General features: G+C 49.6%; 1 protein-coding gene across 2 annotated transcripts in view; it reads right to left on the reverse strand.

The window, feature by feature from the left end:
• Nucleotides 1-21,573, reverse strand: part of GTF2F2 (general transcription factor IIF subunit 2) — a 108,388-nt gene extending 86,815 nt beyond the window's left edge. For both annotated transcript variants that reach the window (XM_060233571.1, XM_060233570.1), the window contains exons 1-4: nt 21,308-21,573; nt 17,873-17,946; nt 15,259-15,277; nt 4,501-4,645 (exon numbers count right to left, since the gene is read on the reverse strand). In XM_060233571.1, coding sequence (XP_060089554.1) covers nt 4,501-4,645; nt 15,259-15,277; nt 17,873-17,946; nt 21,308-21,373 — 304 coding nt within the window. In that variant the 5' untranslated portion in view covers nt 21,374-21,573. The remainder of the gene's footprint in view (nt 1-4,500; nt 4,646-15,258; nt 15,278-17,872; nt 17,947-21,307) is intronic.
• Between the last annotated feature and the right edge of the window lie 5,326 nt (nt 21,574-26,899).

The raw sequence follows: 26,899 nt of genomic DNA on the forward strand, positions 1-26,899 counted from the left end.
TCACCTTGTTGCATGGCAACGGAAGATGTAAATATGGCAATGTTTACTGAAGAAAAGTGCAATTTATGCATTTAATGCACAAACAAGAGCAGCAGAAAACAGTCCAGAGAAGGTGGAAAACCCTTACAGAGAGACAGTTTGGTGTAGTGGTTAAGTGTGCGGACTCTTATCTGGGAAAACCGAGTCTGACTCCCCACTCCTCCACTTGCACCTGCTGGCATGGCCTTGGGTCAGCCATAGCTCTGGCAGAGGTTGTCCTTGAAAGGGCAGCTGCTGTGAGAGCCCTCTCAGCCCCACCCACCTCACAGGGTGTCTGTTGCGGGGGAGGAAGGGAAAGGAGATTGTGAGCCACTCTGAGACTCTTCGGAGTGGAGGGCGGGATATAAATCCAATATCTTGAGGAAGACTCAGCATGGGTTCTATAAGGGAAGATCTTGCCTCACTAACCTGTTACATTTCTTTGAGGGGGTGAACAAACATGTGGAGAAAGGAGACCCGATAGATACTGTTTACCTTGACTTCCAGAAAGCTTTTGATCAAGTTCCTCATCAAAGGCTCCTTAGAAAGCTCGAAAGACATGGAGTAAAAGGACAGGTCCTCTTGTGGATCAAAAACTGGCTTATTAATAGGAAGCCGAGAGTGGGTATAAATGGGAAGTCTTCGCAATGGAGGACGGTAGAGCAGTGGAGTGCCGCAGGGCTCAGTACTGGGTCCCATGCTCTTTAACTTGTTCATAAATAATTTGGAGTTGAGAGTAAGCAGTGAAGTGGCCAAGTTTGCAGATGTCACTAAATTGTTCAGGGTGGTGAGAACCAGAGAGGATTGTAAGGAACTCCAAAGGGATCTGTTGAGGCTGGGTGAGTGGGCGTCAACGAGGCAGATGAGGTTCAATGTGGCCAAGTGCAAAGTAATGCACATTGGGGCCAAGAATCCCAGCTACAAATACAAGTTGATGGGGTGTGAACTGGCAGAGACTGACCAAAAGAGAGATCTTGGAGTCATGGTAACTCACTGAAAATGTCAAGACGGTGTGCGATTGCAATAAAAAAGGCCAACGCCATGCTGGGAATTATTAGGAAGGGAACTGAAAACAAATCAGCCAGTATCATAATGCCCCTGTATAAATCAATGGTGCGGTCTCATTTGGAATATTGTGTGCAATTCTGGTCACCGCACCTCAAAAAGTTTATTATAGCATTGGAAAAAGTGTAGAAAAGGGCAACTAAAATAATTAAAGGGCTGGAACACTTTCCCTATGAAGAAAGGTTAAAACGCTTGGGGCTCTTTAGCTTGGAGAAACGTTGACTGCGAGTGACATGATAGAGGTTTACAAGATTATGCATGGGATGGAGAAGGTAGAGAAAGAAGTACTTTTCTCCCTTTCTCACAATACAAGAACTCGTGGGCATTCGATGAAATTGCTGAGCAGTCGGGTTAGAACGGATAAAAGGAGGTACTTCTTCACCCAAAGGGTGATTAATATGTGGAATTCACTGCCACAGGAGGTGGTGGTGGCTACAAGCATAGCCAGCTTCTGTGTGACACAGAGTGTTGGACTGGATGGGCCATTGGCCTGATCCAACATGACTTCTCTTGTGTTCTTATGTGACACAGAGTCTTGGACTGGAGGGGCCATTGGCCTGATCCAACATGGCTTCTCTTATGTTCTTATGTGACACAGAGTGTTGGACTGGAGGGGCCATTGGCCTGATCCAACATGGCTTCTCTTGTGTTCTTATGTGACACAGAGTGTTGGACTGAATGGGCCATTGGCCTGATCCAACATGGCTTCTCTTATGTTCTTATGTGACACAGAGTGTTGGACTGGATGGGCCACTGCCCTGATCCAACATGGCTTCTTATCTTCTTCTTCTTTCTTCTCCAGTCAAGACGGCTTTCCAGAGAGGGGAACCCTTTGACCATGGCCAGTATTGCCATCTCCTGGTGGAAAGGGCCATCAGGTCATAGCCAACTTCTGGCGACCCCACAGAGTATACAAGGCAAGAGGCGAACCAGGTGCTTTGGCTGTGCCTGCCTCTTCATAGCAACCCTGGACTTCCTTGGTGGTCTCTCGCCCAAGCACTGACTGGGGCTGACCCTGCTGAGCTTCTGAGATCCAATGGGGCCACCCAGTTCAGGGCATCACTGTACCCTGGCCTTATACACATCATGAGAGCAGCATAACTGGGCTGGAAAGAAAGATAGGAAAAGTCTGTGGTGCACCAGGAAGACATCTCAGTATGCACAGGGGAGGGAAGGGTGGAGAGAATGATGTTCCCCTAAGTCTCTCCCCAACAAAGGCTACAGAAATCCCCCAAAACACAGAGAGCAAGTATTGCACTGACACATCCCCCACTCCCTCTGCTGACTGCCAGACTCCAGGAGGAGAAGGCGAAAGAGACTCACCCCTTCCAAACAAGCACTGTGGGCCTCCTGCCCAAGGCTGAAGGGAGTATTTGGCTATAGTAAACTAACCCCTCTAGAGCAGGGGTGGCCAATAACTCTCCAGATGTTTTTTTTTGCCTACAACTCCCATCAGCCTCAGCCATTGGCCATGAGTCCGTACACTTAAGAGTGTACACTTAAGATAAGAGTCCGTACGCTTAACCACTACACCAAACTGGCTCTCCGTAGCTCTCAAAACAGAGTACTGGATGCCTCTTTGTACAGGACCTTAAACTTCCTTAAACTTCAAATGGTACAGAATGCAGCTACTCAGCCACTTATGTGAGTGAACTGCTGCTAACATATTGCACCAATTTTGACACAACTTCACTGACAACCGGCTTCCAAGTCCGATTCAAGACCCTCCTTTTAAGCTTTCAAGGCCTAAGTCGTCAGGGGCTGATTTATCTCAGGGAGTGCCTTGACCAGTGTGATTTCGTTGAATATCACAGTCAACTTAAGTCTCACCCTTGAAGGAGGGCCAGCTGTCTCGTACAAGGTGCAGGGCCTTTTCCAGAGTAGCAAGACAAAAACGGAGTCACAGCCCAGCTCAAAAGTGAACAGCCCACAAAGAAACTCAGCACTCTCCAAGGGTGCCAATGATCAGCCCGTCACAATCTCATTAAAATATAGTTCTCAAAAAGTTTTTGTTCTGGTTTCTATAATTAATTAGTCATACCCAGCTCCTTGGTCACCATGGGTCACAGTCCTGGTTTCAGTAATCAGCAAGAACGTTTTTGGCCGTTCAGCCTTCTTCAAGCTGGTGCAACTGGGAGAGGGGAAGTCCGAGCGCAACTAAATCTCAGAAAAACTTCTACTATCATACAGGCACTTTGTGGCCTCTTCACTTTTCTAGAGTAGTGTCCGAAATACAGAATCCTTTCATCTGCAAGGGCTCATCTATTCACTTTGGAAGAAAGTAACAGCATCCCTTTCCACCAAGCTTCTGGAAGCTACATCTTATTATCTGCTTTTGTTGTGTCTTAAATAGTCATTTTGTACTACAAGACGCCTTGGGAATGCTAATGAAAGGGTAGGATCAACATTTATGTGTACGTACAAATAACTGCAAACAAACAAATTCGATGTGGAGATCCTTTTGTTTCTGCTTTTGATGAAGATGTGTCATAGTAATATTAGCTACATGTAAAAGGAGAGATTCTAAAACCTACAAACTTTCCAGTTTATTCTGGATTTTCCGGCACGTCAATTATTGTTAACATTTTTTCTCCAGACAGCATAAATGAACCAGGAAATGAACAACAGCAAAGAACAGCAAATGTCAAGACAGTGTGTGATTGCAATAAAAAAGGCCAGCGCTATGCTAGGAATTATTAGGAAGGGAATTGAAAACAAATCAGCCAGTATAATGCCCCTGTATAAATCAATGGTGCGGTCTCATTTGGAATACTGTGTGCAATTCTGGTCGCTGCACCTCAAAATGGATATTATAGCATTGGAAAAAGTCCAGAAAAGGGCAACTAGAATAATTAAAGGTTTGGAACACTTTCCCTATGAAAAAAGGTTAAAACGCTTGGGGCTCTTTAGCTCGGAGAAACGTCGATTGCAGGGTGACATGATAGAGGTTTACAAGATTATGCATGGGATGGAGAAAGTAGAGAAAGAAGTCCTTTTCTTCCTTTCTTACAATACAATAACTCGTGGGCATTCAATGAAATTGCTGAGCAGTCAGGTTAAAACGGATAAAAGGAAGTCCTTCTTCACCCAAAGGGTGATTAACATGTGGAATTCACTGCCACAGGAGGTGGTGGCGGCTACAAGCATAGCCAGCTTCAAGAGGGGATTGGAAAAAATATGGAGCAGAGGTCCATCAGTGGCTATTAGCCAGTGTGTGTATGTGTTTGTGTGTGCGTATTGGCCACTGTCTGATAGAGTGTTGGACTGGATGGGCCATTGGCCTGATCCAACATGGCTTCTCTTATGTTCTTAACGCAGGACATGAGTCCATCGGAGAGAGCCTGGAGGTCTCCTTCCGCCTTAGGCAGCCCTTCAGATTGGCAGAATTTGATCTCAACACTTTTCAACCTCACTCACCTGTGGAGCTCTCTGTGAACACAGTTAAAGTCTGTCCTCCGACATTTTGCAAATGGAATGGATGTTCTCTGGGCGCACTGACAGAAGTCGGCTTCCCGCCGATATCTTCAATGTTCGCGAGATCTTCATTCAAAGTGAAAGATACCTGTCAACCACAAATACCACGAAATATTATTACAAAAAGAGAAAATGTCTCCTGTTTGCAATATTTAGGAAGGGAAAAGAAAATCTTGTAATGAAAGGCTGTGGGTTGGACCCAAGAGGCATTTTCCACCAGCAAAATGGGGGGGGGGGCTGCAATATTCACCAGTTCTCCTTCCTACTGCTGACCCCCCCTTTGGTCTTCTATACAGTTCCTGAGGCTCTCCTCCTTGCCAGAAACACTGCATTAGGGTGTTTAACGGGCTGCAGCAGAAACGGCAGGAATCAAAGGGAAGATTTGCAAAAAATGACCTTGAGACCCAACCCTGCCTGTTTTATACCTGCAGCAGGACAAGAAGGGCCTCTGCTAAATGGGACTACAGAGAGCTTTCGTGTGTCTGGAGACAGAACTGGTCTAGATAAGCCACTGGTCCTTACCAGTACAAATGTGGCACATCCTACCCTTACTTTTGAAAGTAACTTTTTCAAAACAGGTATTCCGCGTGCTATATACAAAAGCACCTGTACATCCAAAATGATGGGGGAAATTATTAATGGCTCCAAGACAATCTCAGAAATAAATGTTTGAGGCCAGGAGGGAGGAACTGGCAGCAGCTATCCCAGAGCAATGGCATCAGAAAACCAGGACAGGCAGATGCTGCAGACCGAATTCCTCAATATCTACTAAACATTCCCATCCCAGCCTCTCAGCTCCTACTCCCAAGGGAACTTTCAACCACATGGTCTGTCTGTCTGCAACCAAGAGTGAAACCAGCTATAAAAGCATTCATTTAAAAGCAGAAGTATTCAGGTCAAAAGGATCTATTCAGAAAAGTGGGGGGGTGGGATGGGGGAGTCTGGGAAAATAAAAATGTTTAGAGCCAACTCCTCTAAAGTGAGCATGGATCTAGACAAGGAAGCTGCACAAACGGCACCACAACTAAGAAGACCCCGTCTCACGGCCTCGGAGTGGGGTGTTGGGTGATGAGGGGCAGCAGGTGGCTCTTCATGTGCCCTTGCCCCCAGCCCTTAGAGCGGGGTTTCCCAAACTTTTCTTTCCCGTGGCCCAGTTATTTTTACACTTCTCCTTCGTGAACCCACTAAAATTTGGGGGTGGAGCTGGGAGACAGGAATTATGTCATTTCCTGTGGTGTCAAGGGCCAAGTGACACACTGGGCACAATGTGAGGCACACTGAACCAGAACTCCACCTTTTCCTGTGATGTCACTTCCAGAATCTCCACCAGTGGGGCCAGGGCACTAGAAGCTCTCCCAGTGTTGCTTCCCCGCCCTCCCAGCACCAAGAATACAGACAGAGCATCACAAGGAAGGAAGGAAGGAAGGAAGGAAGGAAGGAAGGAAGGAAGGAAGGAAGGAAGGAAGGAAGGAAGGAAGGAAGGAAGGAAGGAAGGAAGGAAGGAAGGAAGGAAGGAAGGAAGGAAGAGGGGGCAAAGAAAAAAAAGCCTTCCTCACCATCAGATGACCCCAGCCAGCAACAATTCTGCCCAGGGGTCGTTTGGTAAAAAAAAAATAGCTACTGGAATGCCCACTCTCCACACCTCCCGGCTGAAAAAAACACACAAACCCTACTTTGCCGCCCAGGCCTCCTGGGGAAATCTCCCCAAAAGAAAATACTGCAAGGCACAGGAAAGCACATACCTTGAAGAACACTTCATGGGTCTAAAGTGCCAGTGGACACCAGCTTTTCCCTCAAACACTGGGAGGGGCGGAGAAGGAAGGAGAGGCAGCCCAGCTTCTCTCTGCACAACAGAGAGATGGGGGAAGGAAGGAAGCCAAACAGAGCTCAGACTTTGCAGCCTGTGTCAGTCTTCAAGGCTAGCTTTTCTCTGCACAACAGAGAGATGGGGGAAGGAAGGAAACCAAATGGAGAGCAGGCTTTCCAGCCTGTGTCAGTCTTCAAGGCTAGCTTTTTTCTACGCAACAGAGAGATGGGGGAAGGAAGCAGAGCAGAGGTCATGCTTTGCTGGGGCAGGGCTAGCTTTGGCTTTTCTTATGACCCGGTAGTGAGGCTTCTGCAGCCCGGTACCTGGTCAGGACCCTGCAAATGAGAAACACTGCCTTAGAGCTTTACAAGCCACACCCTGCTGGATCAGAGCAGAGAGGGCTCATCTAGTCCAGCATCTGTCTCTCACAGGGACCAACCAGTTCCTCTAGAGCAGGGGTCAAAGACAAGGCCTGGGGGCTGGAACTGGCCCATCCAGGGCTGTTATGCAGCCCACAAGCAACTGGTGCAAGGAAGGGAACAGGACACTCCTTGGGGATGGGTGGGCGGAGCAACTGCAGCTCCAGCATGGCAGGACAACCTGCAGTCTGCAGTCATCAAGCAGAACCCTTTCGCTTCAGGTCAGGCCTCCCTGGTCAGTTGGGAGCCACTTCAGCCACATTCAGACCGTTCCACTTGACCTGCAGCTCCAATGATGACATCCCAGATGTCTGCAGGGGTCAGTGTTTGTGCGTCGGGTGTGGGTGTGTGCTGGGGCCTGGGAGTGTCTGCCCAGTGCTGCATGGCTGGCTCTCCAGTTTGCCCACGTGGGTTTTCCTCCGCACCCGCCTCCCAGCCCATGGGGCCTTGCAGGGAGGACACACCAACTCAGAGCTGACCAGTTGCTGTCCTTTATGAAGTTTGTTATCTCCAGTACCTGGCATGTTTTATGGCACACACAGCCTAGCAACACCTTTGCTCTCTAGACAGACAGCAACAGGGCACAGAGGCATCCTCCTGGCACCAGGATTCAGAGGCTGAATGCCTCTGAACAGGGAGGCTCCCCTCAGTCACCAGGGCTAGTAGCCACTGACAGACCTCTCTTCCATCTATCTGCCCAACTTCCTTCTCTATGCTTGTGGCCATCACTCTCCATCACTACTGGGGAGCCAGTTTGGTGTAGTGGTTAAGTGAGCGGACTCTTATCTGGGAGAACCGGGTTCGATTCCCCACTCTTCCACTTGCACCTGCTGGAATGGCCTTGAGTCAGCCATAGCTCTGGCAGAGGTTGTCCTTGAAAGGGCAGCTGCTGGGAGAGCCCTCTCCAGCCCCACCCACCTCACAGGGTGTCTGTTGTGGGGGAGGGAGATAAAGGAGATTGTGAGCCGCTCTGAGACTCTTGGGAGTGGAGGGCGGGATATAAATCCAATGTCTTCATCTACCTCACAGGGTGTCTGTTGTGGGGGAGGAAGGGAAAGGAGATTGAGCCGCTCTGAGACTTTTCGGAGTGGAGGGCGGGATATAAATCCAATGTCTTCATCTACCTCACAGGGTGTCTGTTGTGGGGGAGGAAGGGAAAGGAGATTGTAGGCCGCTCTGAGACTCTGTCCTTGAAAGGGCAGCTGCTGTGAGAGCCCTCTCCAGCCCCACCCACCTCACAGGGTGTCAGTTGTGGGGGAGGAAGAGGAAGGAGATTGTAGGCCGCTCTGAGACTCTGTCCTTGAAAGGGCAGCTGCTGTGAGAGCCCTCTCCAGCCCCACCCACCTCACAGGGTGTCAGTTGTGGGGGAGGAAGGGAAAGGAAATTGTGAGCCGCTCTGAGACTCTTCAGAGTGGAGGGCGAGATATAAATCCAATATCTTCATCTACCTCACAGGGTGTCTGTTGTGGGGGAGGAAGGTAAAGGAGATTGTGAGGTGCTCTGAGACTCTTCAGAGTGGAAAGCGGGATATAAATCCAATATCTTCTTCATCTTCTACCTTCACTGGCTAGGAATTCAGAGAGTAACTGCTTATGCAGTGAAGGAATTTCCTTTTGTCTCCCCTGAATCTATCTCCCAACAATTTCACTGGTTACCTCCAAGCTCTAGTATTATGGGAGGAGAAATAAACTCCTTCCACTCACTTTCACCAACCTATATGTAATTGTATAAACTTCTACCAGGTTCCTCCTTAGCTGCCTCTTTTCTGGACTGAAAAGTCCCGGGCTCTCCTGCCTTTTCACAAAGGAAAGGTCCTCCAACCATTTAATTACCTTGGTAGCCCTCCTGGGTACTTTTTTCTACCTCTGCAATCTCTTTTGAGACAGGCAACCAGAACTGCACCCCAGCATGACACAAGGCCATCGCAGCATTAGCAATTGTATTTTCAATCCTTTTCCTAGCAACTCCTAGCATGGGGCTTGCCTTTTTCAGCTTAGCTGCCCTTCTGATGATGGCTTTTTCCAGGTGGGAACAACCTGACCCTCACAGGCTCCAATGGGCAGCTTCTGGAAATGTGGGGCAATGTGTCACGTTGAGGAATGGTGCTCAAAAGACCCACAGGTGGCAGGACAAAGCCCCACATGGCTCCCGAAATGTATTTTAAAGAAATAAATAAATTTGGGCTAGATTGTCCATAACTGGAGACTCCCCGACTCTTGCTGGCTTTCCCCCTGGGATTAATCTAAAAGCTTGCTCTGCCACTCTTTGGATTAACCTCCAGCAGCCTGGTTCCTTTTGGGCTTCTGTAAAGCCCATCTTCTTTGTACAGGTTTGACTTCTCCCAGAAAGTTCCCCGGGGCCTAGCTAACCTGTGCCACTATCTCGTCAACGTGACCTGACCTTCCTGATCTGTGCCTGCCTGGTCAGTGCTGGGCGAGGAACCAGTGGTCATTCTGAGAATGCTCACTTGGAGGTCCTGGCCTTCAGCCTTCTGCCTAGGAACCTACGCTTTGCTTCCAGAACCCCACAACTGTATTTTCCACTGACACAGGCGCCAACATGCAACAAGACTGCTCACTCTTTCCCTAAACTACCTCTCAGCCCATCTAAACAGCGCATGGCGACTGCCTGATGCAAAGGTTGAAGGCAAAACAGCATGCAGTCACAATGCCCGTCTCTCTACTCTCTACCCTACTCTCTATATTCCTAATAACCAGACCACTCACCCCTTACCCCAGAGTGGTAGAGGATACTGGTCCATCATCCAAGAAAGGGATCCCTTCTAAGGGATTACATCCCTCCTCCTCAGCCTGACGCCTTCCAACCTGAAGACCCCCAACCTCCAAGACAGCTGAAGGGCCATCACTACAGTTGTGGGACTGTTTTGATAGATCCATAAAAGGCTCATCCCCACATCTCTCTCCCACCCCCACCCCCAGCTTCTCCAGGTCAGCAACCCTTGCCATCAGGGGAACAAATCTTTTCTCCCGAGAACCAAAAACTCCAGCTATCACACACACACAATTTCTTTCCATGGGCAAACAATAATACATGATGCGATGCTCTTTGCAAAACAGTTCCATGTGCCTTTTCTCCGGGTCTGGCAAGCGAGCCAGCTGTTTTTTCAGCAAAAAAGCGTGACAAGTCAGCTGACAATTAGGAATACCAGCTTCCCTGCTCAAGAACGAGAGAAGCATTGGAGTTCTGGTTCTCTTCTCACTACCTGCTTGAACATCTACTTTGGGTAATTTTAATGCTTGTCTTGACCTCCGACATTTCTGCACAATGATTTCCTTCTGGGTTCCCCTACAAGATTGTGCAGGGGGTTGGACTAAACGACCCTGGAGGTCCCTTCCAACTCTATGATTCTATGAACCTGTCTCACTAGGGCTGCTTGGGGAGCTGCCTGGGGAGACCCAGGGAGGGAGAGGAATGGCCCATGGAGTCAGTTGGACTGTTGGCCTCCCTCCCTCTGCCCCCTCCCACTGGGAGCTTGTCTGGATGGCTCTGCAGAACAACACCATGTTGATCCTCCACTCACTCCAGAGAAGCCACTCACCAAACATCCCTCGCGTCCGCCCCCCATGCTATACAGCAATTAATTCCCCCCATAATATACATAATATACCGTCCTTAGGGGAGGGACGGTGGCTCAGTGGTAGAGCATCTGCTTGGGAAGCAGAAGGTCCCAGGTTCAATCCCCGGCATCTCCAAAAAAGGGTCCAGGCAAATAGGTGTGAAAAACCTCAGCTTGAGACCCTGGAGAGCCGCTGCCAGTCTGAGAAGACAATACCGACTTTGATGGACCGAGGGTCTGATTCAGTATAAGGCAGCTTCATATGTTCATGTTCACAACTCTTTATACTGACCAAAGATGCAGTAAGCATCTCTCTCAAGTCCGACAGATACCTGAAGCCATGCAGATCCAAGTGAGTGACATAACCTTCTCCAATCTCTCCCCTCTACTCACACCCCAGTAATTATTATATAATTACACAAGTTAGAGAGGCAGGGAAAGAAACTGGCATAAAATAAACTCTGGCTGCTTTTACCCCCTACTCAGAGTGCAGAAGGCAGCCATGGGCCACAGCTTCTGCGATTGGGAAACGGAAGTCCCCCCCCACCCCAACTTCTACATATGCAGATGAATATGCAGCAAAGCAAGATCTCTTACACTGTTTTTTTAAAAATGTATTTTTGCTTAAGTGGCTGGAAGCTGGCAAACGACAGGAGAGAGAGAAATCAAGAGCGCAGGTTGAAAACACTACAGGCTAAGCCCCAGAGAGCTCTTGGCACACACTTAGCAATTAATTCCTGAATCAGATTCCAGTAAGGCAGCCACATTAGAATGTCATCCCCAAAACCAAAATGGAGCCTTCTGCCATTTTAAAGCCTAATGGATTTACTGTAATACCAAGTTAATAAAAAGGTAAAGGTAGGTCCCTGCGCAAGCACTCGGCACTTACCTATTTTTATCAGAAGTGAATCCCTAGTCAGCAGATAACGGTTACAAACGGGGATTGGGGAAGGGGAGGGGAGGGGGAGCGTGAACACTGCAGTTAAAAGACCATGACATGCAAACAGAATTGTTTGTGAGGTCTGTATGCAAAATTCAAGAGATAAGCCCAGTGAACTACACTCAACTGCCATAAGAGTCTGTTGGAGATACCATCTTTCCCCCTTTATCTGGATCGGGGTGGTGTGGCGGTGCTGATGCTGCTAGATCTGTCGGCCGCGTTCGACACGGTCGACCATCGGCTACTGACCTGCCGCCTCGCCGACATAGGGGTGAGGGGGTCTGCCTTACAGTGGCTCTCCTCCTTCCTCGAGGATCGGGGACAAAGGGTGGCTATTGGGGGCGAGCGGTCCCGGAGGCACACACTGGACTGTGGCGTGCCCCAGGGGGCAGTTCTCTCACCAATGTTATTCAATATCTACATGCGCCCTCTTGCCCAGATTGCCAGGGGATACGGACTTGGGTGCCATCAATACGCAGATGACACCCAACTCTATCTGCTGATGGACGGCCGGCCTGACTGCGTCCCTGAGAATTTAGACCGGGCCTTGCAGGATATGGCAACTTGGTTGAGGAGGAGCGGGCTGAAATTGAATCCAGCGAAGACAGAAGTCCTTTGTCTGGGTCGGGGCGCTCGGGAAGGGGAAATACCTCTTCCGGTCTTCGACGGGGTGCCGCTGAAAGCGGCGCACCGGGTTAGGAGTCTGGGAGTTTTACTGGAGCCTTCATTATCAATGGAGGCCCAGATTGCAGCCACCGCCAAGTCAGCCTTTTTCCATCTAAGGCGGGCAAGGCAGTTGGCTCCCTTCCTAGAGCGCCAAGATCTGGCAACGGTACTTCACGCAACGGTCACCTCGAGACTGGATTACTGTAATGCCCTCTACATGGGGCTGCCTCTGTACCGAACCCGGAAGCTGCAGCTGGTGCAGAATGCGGCGGCTAGACTGTTGCTGGGGCTTCCTAAATTGGAGCACATACAGCCTGGACTGCGCGAGCTGCACTGGCTGCCAGTTACATACCGGGTTCGTTACAAAGTGCTGGTCATTACCTTTAAAGCCCTATATGGTCGAGGACCTGTCTACCTTAGGGACCGTCTCTCCCCATATGAACCCCAGAGAGCACTGAGGTCAGCCGGAAAAAACTTGTTGACTACTCCCGGACCGAGAGAGGTGAAGCTGCAATGTACCGGTAACCGGGCCTTCTCCTCTGTAGCCCCGAGCCTATGGAACCAACTTCCAGAGGAAATGCGGGCCCTGCGGGACCTTGAACAATTCCGCAGGGCCTGCAAGACCTTCCTCTTCCGACTAGCTTTCGCTGACGAAGGAAGAAATTGTTAATGATAACCGCCATCCTAAAGAACAGTATTAGCACTTTTATTAACTTAATTAATTAATTTTAAACCTAATCAGAATTTTAATGCTTAAATGTAATTTTGTGTTTTTTGCTTTTTTGTATAATTGAAATTTGTATGATGTTGTTAGCCGCCCTGAGCCTGCCTCGGCGGGGAGGGCGGGATACAAATAAAATTATCTATCTATCTATCTATCTATCTATCTATCTATCTATCTATCTATCTATCTATCTATCTATCTATCTATCTATCTATCTTTGAGTTGCTCAGAAATCAACTCCTCTTTATGTTTCATATTATTGGTCCCATTAGCCATTCACTGGATATCCATTCAACGTTACTGGCAAGCCAGTGACACAAGTTCTGCTGCTTTTTACTTAATGTCTTCTTCTCTTCCTCTAGTGACATGCTTGGTAAATCCATGTCGGTTTCCTTAAACATAACTCGGCACAAATTGTGAGTATCTTGTCTTCCTCCTTCTTGACTTTCAACATTATAGTATTTGCTTAAATGCAAGATTAGGTTTTTTTCACAGTCGTAACATCAAAAAAAGGAGATTTTGTCTTAACTTCACGTACAAGTTACAGTTATGTCAAATAATATGTTTTTTGTGTGTGTGTACATCCCATAGATATAAAAGTCAAGCTGTACTGGTGATGACTCATGTACTCTCCCTTTGGCTGAGCTGTCAAGCATGCGGGTTCAATGACAAGTCGAAGCTGCTACAAAGACTACGTTTATTGACAGACCGATACTTTGGCTCAAGCCGTGGCTTGAGAAGAATGAAACCAATACATTGATTCACAAGTTTTAAGATACACTTCAAAGGGATTCCTACGAGGAGGGGAAGCAGGAGAGTGTTCACACATAGAATATCAAACCTACATACATTCCCAGGGCGTTATCAGGCATTCGGCCTTGCATTGCCCAGATGGCTCATCCTCCCATAGAAGGATTCATGGGAAGGTGCTGATTGCTTTGTTCCCTCTAATTAACAGCCATAAAACAAAGAGGAGCCAGTAAACAATAATAAACTAGCAGCATTTGGTTCTCTGGAATCTTACCCAGGCCTGCTTTTGTCAGACCATAAACCCATCAGTTATTGATCAGAATTAGTCATGCTTGACATGAGCTGCATGTCACTCAATCCCTCCAGCACAGGACAAACAAGGATTGGCCCACAAAGGATTGGCTTTTGTGTCCTATTGGCCTGTTCCACTGGGTCCCCATTTTCCCTCAGTGGCTGTTGCTAGGCAACCAGAGTATTCCAAGCTTGGTTCTTTCAGTAAAAGGCAGGGGAAAGAGGCCCTTTCCAGGCCTATTTTGGCATCTGAGGGAGAACTCATTGGGCCCAGTCCTGATTAGGGTTGCCAGCTCCGAGCTGGGAAATTCCTGGAGATTTTGTGGAGTCTAAGGTAGGTTGATGAGTGACTGGGAAGGAGATAGGGTTGCCAACAACAGGTTGAGAAATTCCAGGAGATTTGAGGAGTAGAGCCTGGAGAAGGTGGGGTTTTAGGAGGGGTGGGACCTCAGACATGTACAATGCCATAATCTCCACCTTCCAAGCCAGCCACTTCCTCCTGGGGAACCGCTGTTGCCAATCTCCAGGTGAGGGCTGGAAACCACTCAGAATTACAACTGCTCTCCAGATGCAGCCATCACTTCTCCCCTGGAGAAAATGGTGGACTCAATGTCATTATACCCTGCTGAGGTTGCTTCCCTCCTATTTTGGTCCCCACCATGGAGGAAGACTATACTTTTCCTAGGTAGAGCCTATAGGGAGGGGGGAAAGAAATGGAAAGCTGAAGTCAGATCACTTCCCCTACAGAAAATAGAAGAAGATATTGGATTTATATCCCGCCCTCCACTCCGAAGAGTCTCAGAGAGGCTCACAATCTCCTTTCCCTCCCTCCCCCACAACAGACACCCTGTGAGGTGGGTGGGGCTGGAGAGGGCTCTCCCAGCAGCTGCCCTTTCAAGGACAACCTCTGCCAGAGCTATGGCTGACCCAAGGCCATTCCAGCAGGTGCAAGTGGAGGAGTGGGGAATCAAACCCGGTTCTCCCAGATAAGAGTCCGCACACTTAACCACTACACCAAACTGGCTGCATTGACGTGCATACTCTATGGTATACCATAACACAACAAGGCTAGGCAAAAAAAAAAACCACACACACAATAAGCACACACTGATGCTAATAGCTGCAAGGCTGAATATGACACAAAAAGGTGGCAACAATACACTGCAAATGAAAGGAATGCTGAGCTTCAGTGTCTGTGTGACCGTTGTAATGGTATGACACCACAGCAAATCGACAGAGTGCCCAAGGCCAGGGGACTCACCCAGAGCCTCTTTCTAGCTCTACCCCTTTCTAGCTTTGCTTTGCTGAAGTCCACTCTGTGAACAGACAGACACAAGCCGAAGTCTCTCCTTTATTCCCATAATGGGCCTTATTCCTAGTATATAATAATGGAACATATGTCACTCACAATAAACATTACATTTTCTTCTCTTCTAATTATCTTGTATATTAAAAGAACTTTTAATGCAATGAACTGGCACATTCCAATAAAAATACTTCTATAGTATTTGTATTGTATTTACTTACTTCTGTTCTTCCTTGATTCCTGTAAAAGAAAGGATACAGCGTTTTAATGCTCACAAATAATCACCATCACAAATGAAAGCCTGAACACCTCAATTCAGCTGAGGCAGCTCACTGGGTTCTAGAGACTGTCCAGCAAGAAAGGAATCCTTCCCAGCAACCCTGAAAATGGGCATGCCTGGAGCACCACTAAAAGCAACAAGGAACTCTGGGCTGCCTTGAGAGGAAATTCCATGTCCACACATCAGGAAACAGGTATTCTAACAAGAGGGAGCATGGAAGGTTTTGACCTTTAGGCAAACAGGAATGGAACCAACCTAACCAACTTAAGATGACAACCTCTGATGGTCAGGGTTCCATTAACTACAGTTATTACTAGTTAGGAGAGCTAGTTTGGTATAGTGGTGAAGTGTGCGGACTCTTATGGGAGAACCGGGTTTGATTCCCCACTCCTCCACATGCACCTGCTAGCATGGCCTTGGGTCAGCCATAGTTATCACAGAGTTTGTCCTTGAAAGGGCAGCTGCTGGGAGAGCCCTCTCCAGCCTCACCCACCTCACAGGGTGTCTGTTGTGAGGGAGGAAGGGAAAGGAGATTGTGAGCCGCTCTGAGACTCTTCGGAGTGGAGGGCTGGATATAAATCCAATATCTTCATCTACCTCACAGGGTGTCTGTTGTGGGGGAGGAAGGGAAAGGAGATTGTGAGCTGCTCTGAGACTCTTTGGAGTGGAGGGCGGGATATAAATCCAATATCATCTACCTCACAGGGTGTCTGTTGTGGGGGAGGAAGGGAAAGGAGCTTGTGAGCCGCTCTGAGACTCTTCTGAGTGGAGGGCGGGATATAAATCCAAGATCTTCATCTACCTCACAGGGTGTCTGTTGTGGGGGAGGAAGGGAAAGGAGATTGTGAGCCGCTCTGAGACTCTTCGGAGTGGAGGGCGGGATATAAATCCAATATCTTCATCTACCTCACAGGGCGTCTGTTGTGGGGGAGGAAGGGAAAGGAGATTGTGAGCCGCTCTGAGACTCTTCTGAGTGGAGGGCGGGATATAAATCCAATATCTTCATCTACCTCACAGGGTGTCTGTTGTGGGGGAGGAAGGGAAAGGAGATTGTGAGCCGCTCTGAGACTCTTCGGAGTGGAGGGCGGGATATAAATCCAATATCTTCATCTACCTCACAGGGCGTCTGTTGTGGGGGAGGAAGGGAAAGGAGATTGTGAGCCGCTCTGAGACTCTTCGGAGTGGAGGGCGGGATATAAATCCAATATCTTCATCTACCTCACAGGGCGTCTGTTGTGGGGGAGGAAGGGAAAGGAGATTGTGAGCCGCTCTGAGACTCTTCGGAGTGGAGGGCGGGATATAAATCCAATATCTTCATCTACCTCACAGGGTTCTGTTGTGGGGGAGGAAGGGAAAGGAGATTGTGAGCCGCTCTGAGACTCTTCGGAGTGGAGGGCGGGATATAAATCCAATATCATCATCATCTGCTTAGCAGTACAACATCTGGTGGACATGCTGCATTTATGCAGCATTACACTGAAAATAGCCCCCGTACCTAAGAAAGGTTAACATTTAGCACAGACCCAAGAATGAAAAGCTTGCTTAAGTCCTTAAAAAACCTGGATACACCCAATCCTGAGAAACAGGATGACACTTCTAATAACTTTGTCATCACATTAACACATCTATCTGCAATTACAGGGGCTGGTGGTAACCAACATAGGTTGAAGCTGAGACTCTTAAGGGTGAAGAAAGACAAGACAGAAAAACAAGAGTTCAGAACTCCTCAGTCCTTTCATGCATCACTTGTCACCTTCTCTTCTGAATACTTTTAAAAGTGCTCCAGAGCTTAGGTAGGCCGGCCCATGACAGCCTAGGGAAATGTCTGAGCAGCACCATGCGCAGCCAGGCTATTGTTTGTTCCAATACTGACACACCGCAATCTCGTGGCCGCCATTCACAACAAAATCACAGCTCTGAATTAAATCAATAATAGGTAAAAACCAGCAGGGGAAAGGCATGAAGATCCCCACCAAAAGAGCATTCCAGATGAGTGCGGGTGCCTCTAAGGGGAAAGCTCAGCCCCACGACCTCTGTGGCAGAAGGGCTGGGGAACATATGAAGCTGCCTTATACTGAATCAGACCTTTGGTCCATCAAAGTCAGTATTTTCTTCTCAGACTGGCAGCAGCTCTCCAGGGTCTCAAGCTGAGGTTTTTCACACCTATTTGCCTGGACCCTTTTTAGTTGGAGATGCTGGGGATTGAACCTGGGACCTTCTGCTTCCCAAGCAGATGCTCTGCCACTGAGCCACCGTCCCTCCCCTTTAGTGGCTCTCCAGGGTCTCCAACTGAGGTTTTTCACGCCTACTTGCCTGGACCATTTTTAGTTGGCGATGCCGGGCATTGAACTTGGGACCTTCTGCTTCCCAAGCAGATGCTCTACCACTGAGCCACCGTCCTTCCCCAAGGGCACAGACAGACAGGAAGAGGGATTCCCAGGTAGGACAGGCATGACCATGAAAGGAGAAGAGCATCGGCTGCACCCTCCAAGCAGCCCCAAGAGGCTTTTCCCTTGCCGGGACATGCAGTGACAGAGCAAACATCGACCTCTTACTTGCTAATTCGCAGCTTTCCTACTTCGCCTCTTCCTGAAGCTTTGTTCCACTGCTGAGACAAGTATTTGGGGACCTGAAAGAAATGGGGGGGGGGGGATACAGCAATTTATGCAATAAATTCTCTCTCTTTTTAAACAGAAAACCTCTCAGCCTTCATGAGGGCGAAGAAAATAATACCAAATAAAAAGATACATTACAGGTTCACTGCTAAAGGAAACACGGAAAACTGCTACCATAAGAACAGCACAGGTCTGTATTTCAAGGATCAATGGTTTAATTATATATTTTCAAAAACTAATAGAAAACTCCAGCTGCCAGGTTAGATCCCGGACACTAACTGTAGACTTTCCCAGCTTTTCTCTCCCCCGGGCAGCCACTGCCAACTCCAGCAAAGTCTCTTCCCAAGACCATGGGGGTGCAATGGGGACGGGGTCCAATTCCACCCCCTTCTTTCTCTTCAGTCAGCAAAACTCCGATGAAAGAGGCAAGCGGGACAAATTCACCCCCTCCCCCGAAGCCTCCCGCCAGGCTGGCTCTTAGTCCATAAGCCCAGGAATAAAAACCTCCCGAGGTTGGGAAGGAATGCTGGAGAGATGAGAAAATGGGAAGGACCAGCAAGCGTCACCGCTTTCTACTGATGGGTCACTGGACCCAAACCCACCAGTGGCAACTTAACAATCGATTACAATGGATTAGGTGACAGTTTTGTTTCCGTAAAATGGGACCACGGTAGTTACACCTAATCAACAGGAATGAGGAAATGACACCCTGCTCTCTGTATGCCCCCTGCTACGTTGCCCACAGCAACTCCTCCTCCTTCTAGGAAGTCGCCCTGCTGAGTCTTCAGATCACAGAGCTGAGAACTTGCAGCATTTCATTCTATCTGCAGGCAAGTGGAGCAGATTCCCTCAGTAAGAGAATGGGGCAATCCCCATTCCAAACTCCAGAAGGAATTCCACAAACAGTTCAGAGTCTACTTTTCTAGCGTCTCCAGAAGGAATTCCATAAATAGTTCAGGGTCTACTTGACCAGTACCAAAACCTGCGTCTCCTCCCCAGAACCCTTCCAGAAGGTGAAAGGAGAGTTGCCATCAGCCAGCGAGCGAAAGAACCCTTTGTGTCTAGAGGGACCCCCCTCCCCAATCTTTCCAGCTGCCAGTTGTGCTGAGGTCAGCAGTCCCACCTGACTGAGCAGGTCAGGGATGTTTGGCCTGTGACGTGAGGACCAGCCTGCCCTCACAACACACCTTGGGCTCCCAGAAGACCTTGTGCAAGGCCTAGCACCTCTCCTTCCAAAAGCAGCAAGCCAGAGATGTTCAAAAAGGCCTCTGAACATGCAGGTTCCCGTTAGTCACTATGGTGGGAGCCAGGCATGTCTCATGTCCCAGGGGGCTATCATGGCAAGGGCCTCCGTAGTCCACCTAGTGACAAACTCACATCCACCTAACCTTGTAGCTGAAGTACTACTTGGAAGAACCTCTCCCAAAGTAGACTTGCAAACAGGTCAGGAAATTCCTGGAGATCTCAGGGTCCTAGAGAGGGATTTCACACAGAAATGCAGTCCACCCTCCAAAACAGTCATTTTATTCAGGGGAACTGATCTTTGTAGCCTAGAGATGAGATGTAATTCCATCAAGAAGTGAACAGTGACAAAGGAAAGCTCATATCATTCCACAAATTTTGCTAGTCTTTAACTCTCTTCGAACTCTATGATTCTATTATCTGTCTCCGTAAGAACCTAAGAGCCCTGCTGGATGAGACCATCCAGTCCAGCATCCTTCCTGTCTCACACAGCATCCAACCAGTTCCTCTGGAGGGCCAACAACAGGGCAGAAAGGCTGAGGCCTTCCCCTGAGAAGAACATCAGAAGAGCCCTACTGCACCAGACCAGTGAGGGTCCATCCAGTCCAGCCTTCTGTCTCACACAGTGGCCAGCCAGTTACTCTGGAGGGCCAACAAAAGGGCAGAGAGGCTGAGGCCTTTCCCTGAGAAGAACCTCAGAAGAGCCCTGCTGGATCAGACCAGTGAGGGTCCATCCAGTCCAGCCTTCTGTCTCACAGAGCAGCCAACCAGTTCCTCTGGAGGGCCAACAACAGGGCAGAGAGGCTTAGCCTTCTCCTGAGAAGAACATCAGAAGAGCCCTGCTGGGTCAGACCAGTGAGGGTCCATCTAGTCCAGCCTCCTGTCTCACACAGTGGCCAACCAGTTCCTCTGGAGGGCTAACAAAAGGGCAGAGAGGCCGAGACCTTCCCCTGAGAAGATCATCAGAAGAGCCCTGTGCTGGGTCAGACCAGTGAGGGTCCATCTAGTCCAGCCTCCTGTCTCACACAGTGGCCAACCAGTTCCTCTGGAGGGCTAACAAAAGGCAGAGAGGCCGAGGCCAACACAGTGGCCAACCAGTTCCTCTGGAGGGCTAACAAAAGGCAGAGAGGCCGAGGCCAACACAGTGGCCAACCAGTTCCTCTGGAGGGCTAACAAAAGGGCAGAGAGGCCGAGGCCTTCCCCTGAGAAGATCATCAGAAGAGCCCTGTGCTGGGTCAGACCAGGGAGGGTCCATCTAGTCCAGCCTCCTGTCTCACACAGAGGCCACCCATAAGAATATAAGAGAACCCATGTTGGATCAGGCCAATGGCCCATCCAGTCCAACACTCTGTGTCACACAGTGGCCAATGTATGTGTGTGTGTGTATAGATAGACAGACAGACAGACAGACAGACACACACACACACACACACTGTGACTAATAGCCACTATTGGATCTCCACTCCATATTTTTATCCAATCCCCTCTTGAAACTGACTATGCTTGTAGCCAGTTCCTCTGGAAGGCCAACAACAGGGCAGGGAGGCCGAGGCCTTCAGAAGAGCATCAGAAGAGCCCTGCTGGGTCAGGCCAGTGAGGGTCAGAGTCTCAGACCTAGGGGAGGGATGGTGGCTCAGTGGTGGAGCATCTGCTTGGTAAGCAGAAGGTCCCAGGTTCAATCCCCGGCATCTCCAAAAAAGGGTCCAGGCAAATAGGTATGAAAAACCTTAGTTTGAGACCCTGGAGAGCCGCTGCCAGTCTGAGAAGACAATACTGACTTTGATGGACCAAGGGTCTGATGCAGTAGAAGGCAGCTTCATATGTCCAGCCTCCAGCTCACACATTTCCGTCTTAACTCCGGGAAGTGGCCTCGGAACCAACTGGCTCACTCCCCACTTTAATGCCAGTGGCTTTAGGGCCCAGTTGAATTCCTGCTCCCAGACCTGCATTGCAGGCGCAGTGCTTGTGAATGGGGAGGCTCCCCGCAGTCCCCGTGGCTGGTGGCCCCGGCAGACCTCCCCTGGAAAGCTGCACCTCCCTCCCTCCCTCACTCCCGGGGGCCAGAGCGGGGCTGCTGCCGCTGCGGCCTCTTGCCGGGGAGTCTCCGCTGCATCCCCGTCCCGCGGGGCTCACCTTGACTAGCCACATGCCGGTGTTCTGCTTGGCCCCGGTCAGGTCGAGCTCCCCCTTGTCGCTCATGGCGGCCACCCTGCCTGCCCAGGAAGCCGCCCGGACAGCAATCGGCGACGCACTCCCCGCTACGGCGGCCTCGCGCGGCCAAGACGCTGCAGCTCGCGCTCTCGGGCGGGGAGGGGAGGGAGCGTGGCCTCCCGCGGGCTTCCCCCGCCCGTGCAGCAGAAGGAGTGAGGATTGGCCGGTCGGAGCAGGCCTGGTTGGCTGCTTTCGCAGCGTCAGAGGCAGCCTGTGTCTTTGAGCTCAGGGGAGACCAAACTTACTGTATGGGAGAGCTAGGCGGAATAAATGAGAGCCGCAAGGAAAGTGGGAAGAAAGCAAATAAAAGGAGGGAGGGAGGGGAGAGGAGAGGAGGGGGCAAGAAAGCAACTTTAACTTTAATGTATTCTTCCAGCTGCCAGCTGAGTTAGTTTGGAGAAGTGATTTAAAGAGAAGAAGATGATATTGGATTTATATCCCGCCCTCCACTCTGAATCTCAGAGTGCTTCACAATCTCCTTTATCTTCTGACACCACAACAGACACCCTGTGAGGTGGGTGGGGCTGGAGAGGGCTCTCACGGCAGCTGCCCTTTCAAGGACAACCTCTGCCAGAGCTATGGCTGACCCAAGGTCATGCCAGCAGCTGCAAGTGGAGGAGTGGGGAATCCAACCCGGTTCTCCCAGATAAGAGTCCGCACACTTCACCACTACACCAACTGGCTTTCTAAAGAGAGAAATGCCTTTGCCAAGTCAACCGACAGGGCAGTGGGCGCTTCGAGAGCCACACAATATGTGCGAAAGAGCCACAGGTGGCTCCTGAGCCACAGTTTCGCCACCCCTGTTTTAGCTTATAACATATATTTTATAGATGTTAAAAAATGATCCGCTCTGGGTGTCAAATATGGCATGAACTCATGGTTTGGTTCCAAGCCTCTTCTGCAATGCTGCTGCACTGCCCACAGCGTTCATCCCCACCCCCACCTCCGCTGCCAGAGAGAGAGCCAGCCAGCCAGCCAGCCCCAGCAGGGCAGCCTCCATCGCTTCAGGCCTTGGACTGAGCAGGCAGCCTGTGGCCAGGCTGGGGGATGCCCCGCAGGCGCTGGGAGAGCAACCAGGGAACACACAACCTCTTGCCAACTCCCCAGCAGCCCACCAAGGGAAGGTGCCCGTGTGCCACTCAGGGGCCCCACAGTTAGATTCAGCTTGCCAAACTCCAGGTGGGGGCTGCCAACTGGGAGGATATTAACAATTATAATGTTTTAATTTTCTCGATCCCTCTGCCCCGTGGCACAGAGAGGTAAAGCTGCTGTACTGCTGCAGTCCTAAGCTCTGCTCGCAACCTGAGTTCGATTCCGGTGGAAGCTGGGTTTAGGTAGCCGGCTCGAGGTTTTCTCTGCCTTCCATCCTTCTGAGGTTGGTAAAATGAGTACCCAGCTTGCTGGGTGGAAAGTGTAGATAACTGGGGAAGGCAATGGCAAACCACCCCGTAAAAAGCCTGCCATGAAAACATTGTGAAAGCAACGGAAACGACTGGTGCTTGCACAGGGAACTACCTTTACCCTTTACATTGTTTACTGCTTATCCATTGTTCAGCTGGGATATACCTTTGATAAAATAAATAAATAAATAATTGTTTTAACCCTCCCTAAGCTTTTGCATTTGGACTATGTAACAGATGGACTATAGACAGTGCTTTTGATCAGGAATGCAGTTCCAGCTAGTTTGGCATGGGGGGAGGTGGCCTAATATGCAAATGAGCCCCTAATAGGCTTTTTCTACCATGTATGTGTATGTAGGTGGGTTTGCCCGCGAATGCCAGTTTTAGCAAAGACCAGCTTGAGTGTAATGTTTTCCCTGTCAATAGAAGCCTTTGATGAAACTCAGGTGTGTTGATTGGTGAAGAACTTTCCCTATGAAGAAAGGTTGAAACGCTTGGTACTCTTTAGCTTGGAGAAACGTCGACTGTGGGGTGACATGATAGAGGTTTACAAGATAATGCATGGGATGGAGAAAGTAGAGAAAGAAGTACTTTTCTCCCTTTCTCACAATACAAGAACTCGTGGGCATTCGATGAAATTGCTGAGCAGCCAGGTTAAAACGGATAAAAGGAAGTACTTCTTCACCCAAAGGGTGATTAACATGTGGAATTCACTGCCACAGGAGGTGGTGGCGGCCACAAGCATAGCCACCTTCAAGAGGGGTTTAGATAAAAATATGGAGCAGAGGTCCATCAGTGGCTATTAGCCACAGTGTGTGTGTATATATATATATATTTGCCACTGTGTGACACAGAGTGTTGGACTGGATGGGCCATTGGCCTGATCCAACATGGCTCCTCTTATGTGACACAGAGTGTTGGACTGGATGGGCCATTGGCCTGATCTAACATGGCTTCTCTTCTGTTCTTATGTTCTTAACTTGCAGTACTTGACAACTGGTTGGCATCATCCTTTTTTTCATGACTGAAGGAGGAGCTTCACCTTTGTTGCTTTACAAGCATTTCCAGATTCTATGTTTTAAATTTAGAAACAGATTAATGGAATGTGCGCCAAGCATGTACGTTTTCAGAACAGAGAAGTCAGCAGAGGGGTGGGGTGGGGTGTATGGGGCCTCCACCTCTGGAGGAAATCAGAAGCAATGGGGAGCCCAGGATGTTTGGGAGCTCTGGCCATCAACTCAGGACATACCTGGAGGCTGGCAACCCTATCTCATAGCGATAGAGATTAATTTCCCTAGAGAAAATGGTCACCATGGAAGGTGGACTCTTTTAATACAACATGTTGAAGTCCTTCTCCTCCCTACACCCCACCTACTCAGACTTTGCCCACCAGATAAAGGGCTTTGCCTCTGTACTGCATTTGTTGGCCACCCAGGGCAGTTGGTTGGCTGCTGCGTGAAACAAAATTCTGGACTACATAGAATCATAGAGTTGGAAGGGACCTCCAGGGTCATCTAGTCCAACCCCCTGCACAATGCAGGAAACTCACAAACACTTCCCCCTAAATTCAGAGGATCCTCATTGCTGTCAGATGGCCATCTAGCCTCTGTTTAAAAACTTCCAAGGAAGGAGAGCCCACCACCTATAAAGGAAGCCTGTTCCACTGAGGAATCGCTCTAACGGTCAGGAAGTTCTTCCTAATGTTGAGCCGGAAACTCTTTTGATTTAATTTCAACCCATTTGTTATTGTTATATCTTGAAACATAAGCTGATGTACCGCATGGCGATCGCTACAGAGGCGACCCCGCGGGTCCCCGGATGTAGCTCGCTAGACGCCCCACCCATCAAGATCTGTGGCGGGAAGTTTGACTGGTCGGGATTGGACTGGTCAGACTGGGAGGCAGTTCTGGGGAATGTATATAAGCGGGACCCAGCCCGCGTGTTCCCTCTTTTGTAATGTACCACCGAATAAAGCATGTTGCCTTCAACCCGTCTCGCAACTCAGTACATTACAGTGGCGACGAGGATGGGATTCTAGCCAGGTAACTCCCGAAGAGGACCTTCGCGGAGCTGGCTGGAGACGAAGAAGGCACACCGTCCAGGGAGACGGAAGCAACCGCTGCCGCAGCCACCATGGCTAACCCGAGCGGAGCAACGGGTTGCCTCGAAGAGTTCAACCCCGCTAAGCCGGAGATGTGGGAGACCTACATAGAGTGGGTCGATTGCTACCTTCGAGCAAACATGATAACGGACGACAGCCAGAAAAGAGACGTGCTCCTGAGCGTCTGCGGAGAGGCCACATTCGAGATCACCAAGGGTCTCTCAGCCCCCGCGAGACTCACGGAGAAGACGTATGAGGAGATAGTCCGACTCCTCATGGGGCACTTCTTGCCCCAGCCCTCAATCATCTCCCGCCGATTCCTCTTCCACAAGAGGAACCAAGAGGCGGGAGAGACGGCAGCCGAATACTTGGCCACTCTCTGCCAAATAGCGGGAAACTGTAGCTTCGACAAGCTAGAGGAGGCCCTGATGGACTGTTTAGCCTGGGGCCTGAGGGACGAAAGACTACAGCAGAAGCTCTTTGCAAAGGAAGAGCTCACCCTCCAGGGCGCCTTCAACGAGGCCACCGCATTCGAGAGAGCCACTAAAGCTTTCCACAACCCGAGGGCTTCCGTCCACCAGGAGGAGACGGCGCAGAGCCACCCTGAAGAGGAGGAGGCGCACCAGCTACACCGCCCACCAGGGACGGGACCGAGAGCGACCCAGCCCACCATGTAATGCTCTTTGAAATGCTACCGGAGAGACCCCTCCACGCTGATGAGGTAGCAAAGACCACCACGGGGAGGGACAAAATACTCGCACGGGTTCTCGACTGGGTGGGGAGGGGATGGCTCGAGGGAAAACAGGCCAAAGAATTCAGGGCATTCACATCTCGCAGGGAAGAACTCTCCTCGCACAAGGGGTGTCTGCTCTGGGGAAGCAGGGTGGTAGTTCTCCCCCCCCCCCCCACTGCGGAAACAAGTGCTGGAGGCCCTACCCGAAACTCATCCTGGGATTGTACGGATGAAGGCGCTAGCATGCAGTTATGTATGGTGGCCGGGGATGGACGAGGAGATCGAGGGGTTGGTTCGAAGGTGCCAAGCCTGCCAGGAGTCCCAGCCCGAACCGCCCAGTGCCCCGGTCCACTGCTGGGAAGCCCATAGGAGGCCATGGTCTAGATTACATATTGACTTTGCGGGGCCTTTTCAGGGCCAAACATTCTTCATTCTGGTGGACGCTTACACCAAGTGGTTGGAAGTTATCCCCGTAGCCTCTATCTCAACAGCAGCGGCGGTCCGAGCTACCCTAGATCAAAAGGGGTGGATTTTTCTGAAGGAGCAACCCTTGGTAGTCAAAATAGACTGGACTCTGTTAGCTTGGAATGTTGAGTAGCTTTAATTGCAGAGGAAAGGAGCTCAGGGTGGGAACCTGAACCCACACAGGAGTTTCCAAGGGGATTTGTTTTATAAATGCTGTATCCAGTTTTGAAGTCTGACAAGTGAAGAAAGCTGCTTGAGCTCTTTAATATGAGTTTAAACCAAAGAGTTTCGTTATCTGGTAATGTGTCTAACCAAACGATTTATGAAGCAGAGTTTGCTGTGCCATTTAACCACACTGGAAAAGCTTCGTCTGATTCATTCTCATAATGAGGATTACTTACAGAATCCTGAAATACCCCAATTAAATCATAATGAATCATCTAGTGATCTTTGAAAACAAGCACTGCATCTAGGAAATGACCCGTGCCTATTCAAAGGAAGAATATTCTGATGGCCTGCTTCAACTATTACAATCCTCAGGTACTGCTCAGCCAACAGGCAACAGACCAACTCCTGCTGTGAATGTTCAGCCAACAATTTCAATATCTCCTGTAACCTCTCACGTTCAGCGATCATCATCAGTGCCCTCAGTGGGCCAGTTATGTACTCTGCTGACCAAAATGTACCAGTTATGTATCAGTTATGTACTCTGCTAGGGCAAAATGGTCAACAGATAAGTTTTCTTCAAAATCATCTTGTCCAAAATCAGAATGATAGAAGAAGATGAAGATATTGGATTTATATCCTGCCCTCCA

The sequence above is a fragment of the Heteronotia binoei genome, chromosome 3, assembly GCF_032191835.1.
Source record: "Heteronotia binoei isolate CCM8104 ecotype False Entrance Well chromosome 3, APGP_CSIRO_Hbin_v1, whole genome shotgun sequence".
Classification (NCBI taxonomy): Eukaryota; Metazoa; Chordata; class Lepidosauria; order Squamata; family Gekkonidae; genus Heteronotia; species Heteronotia binoei.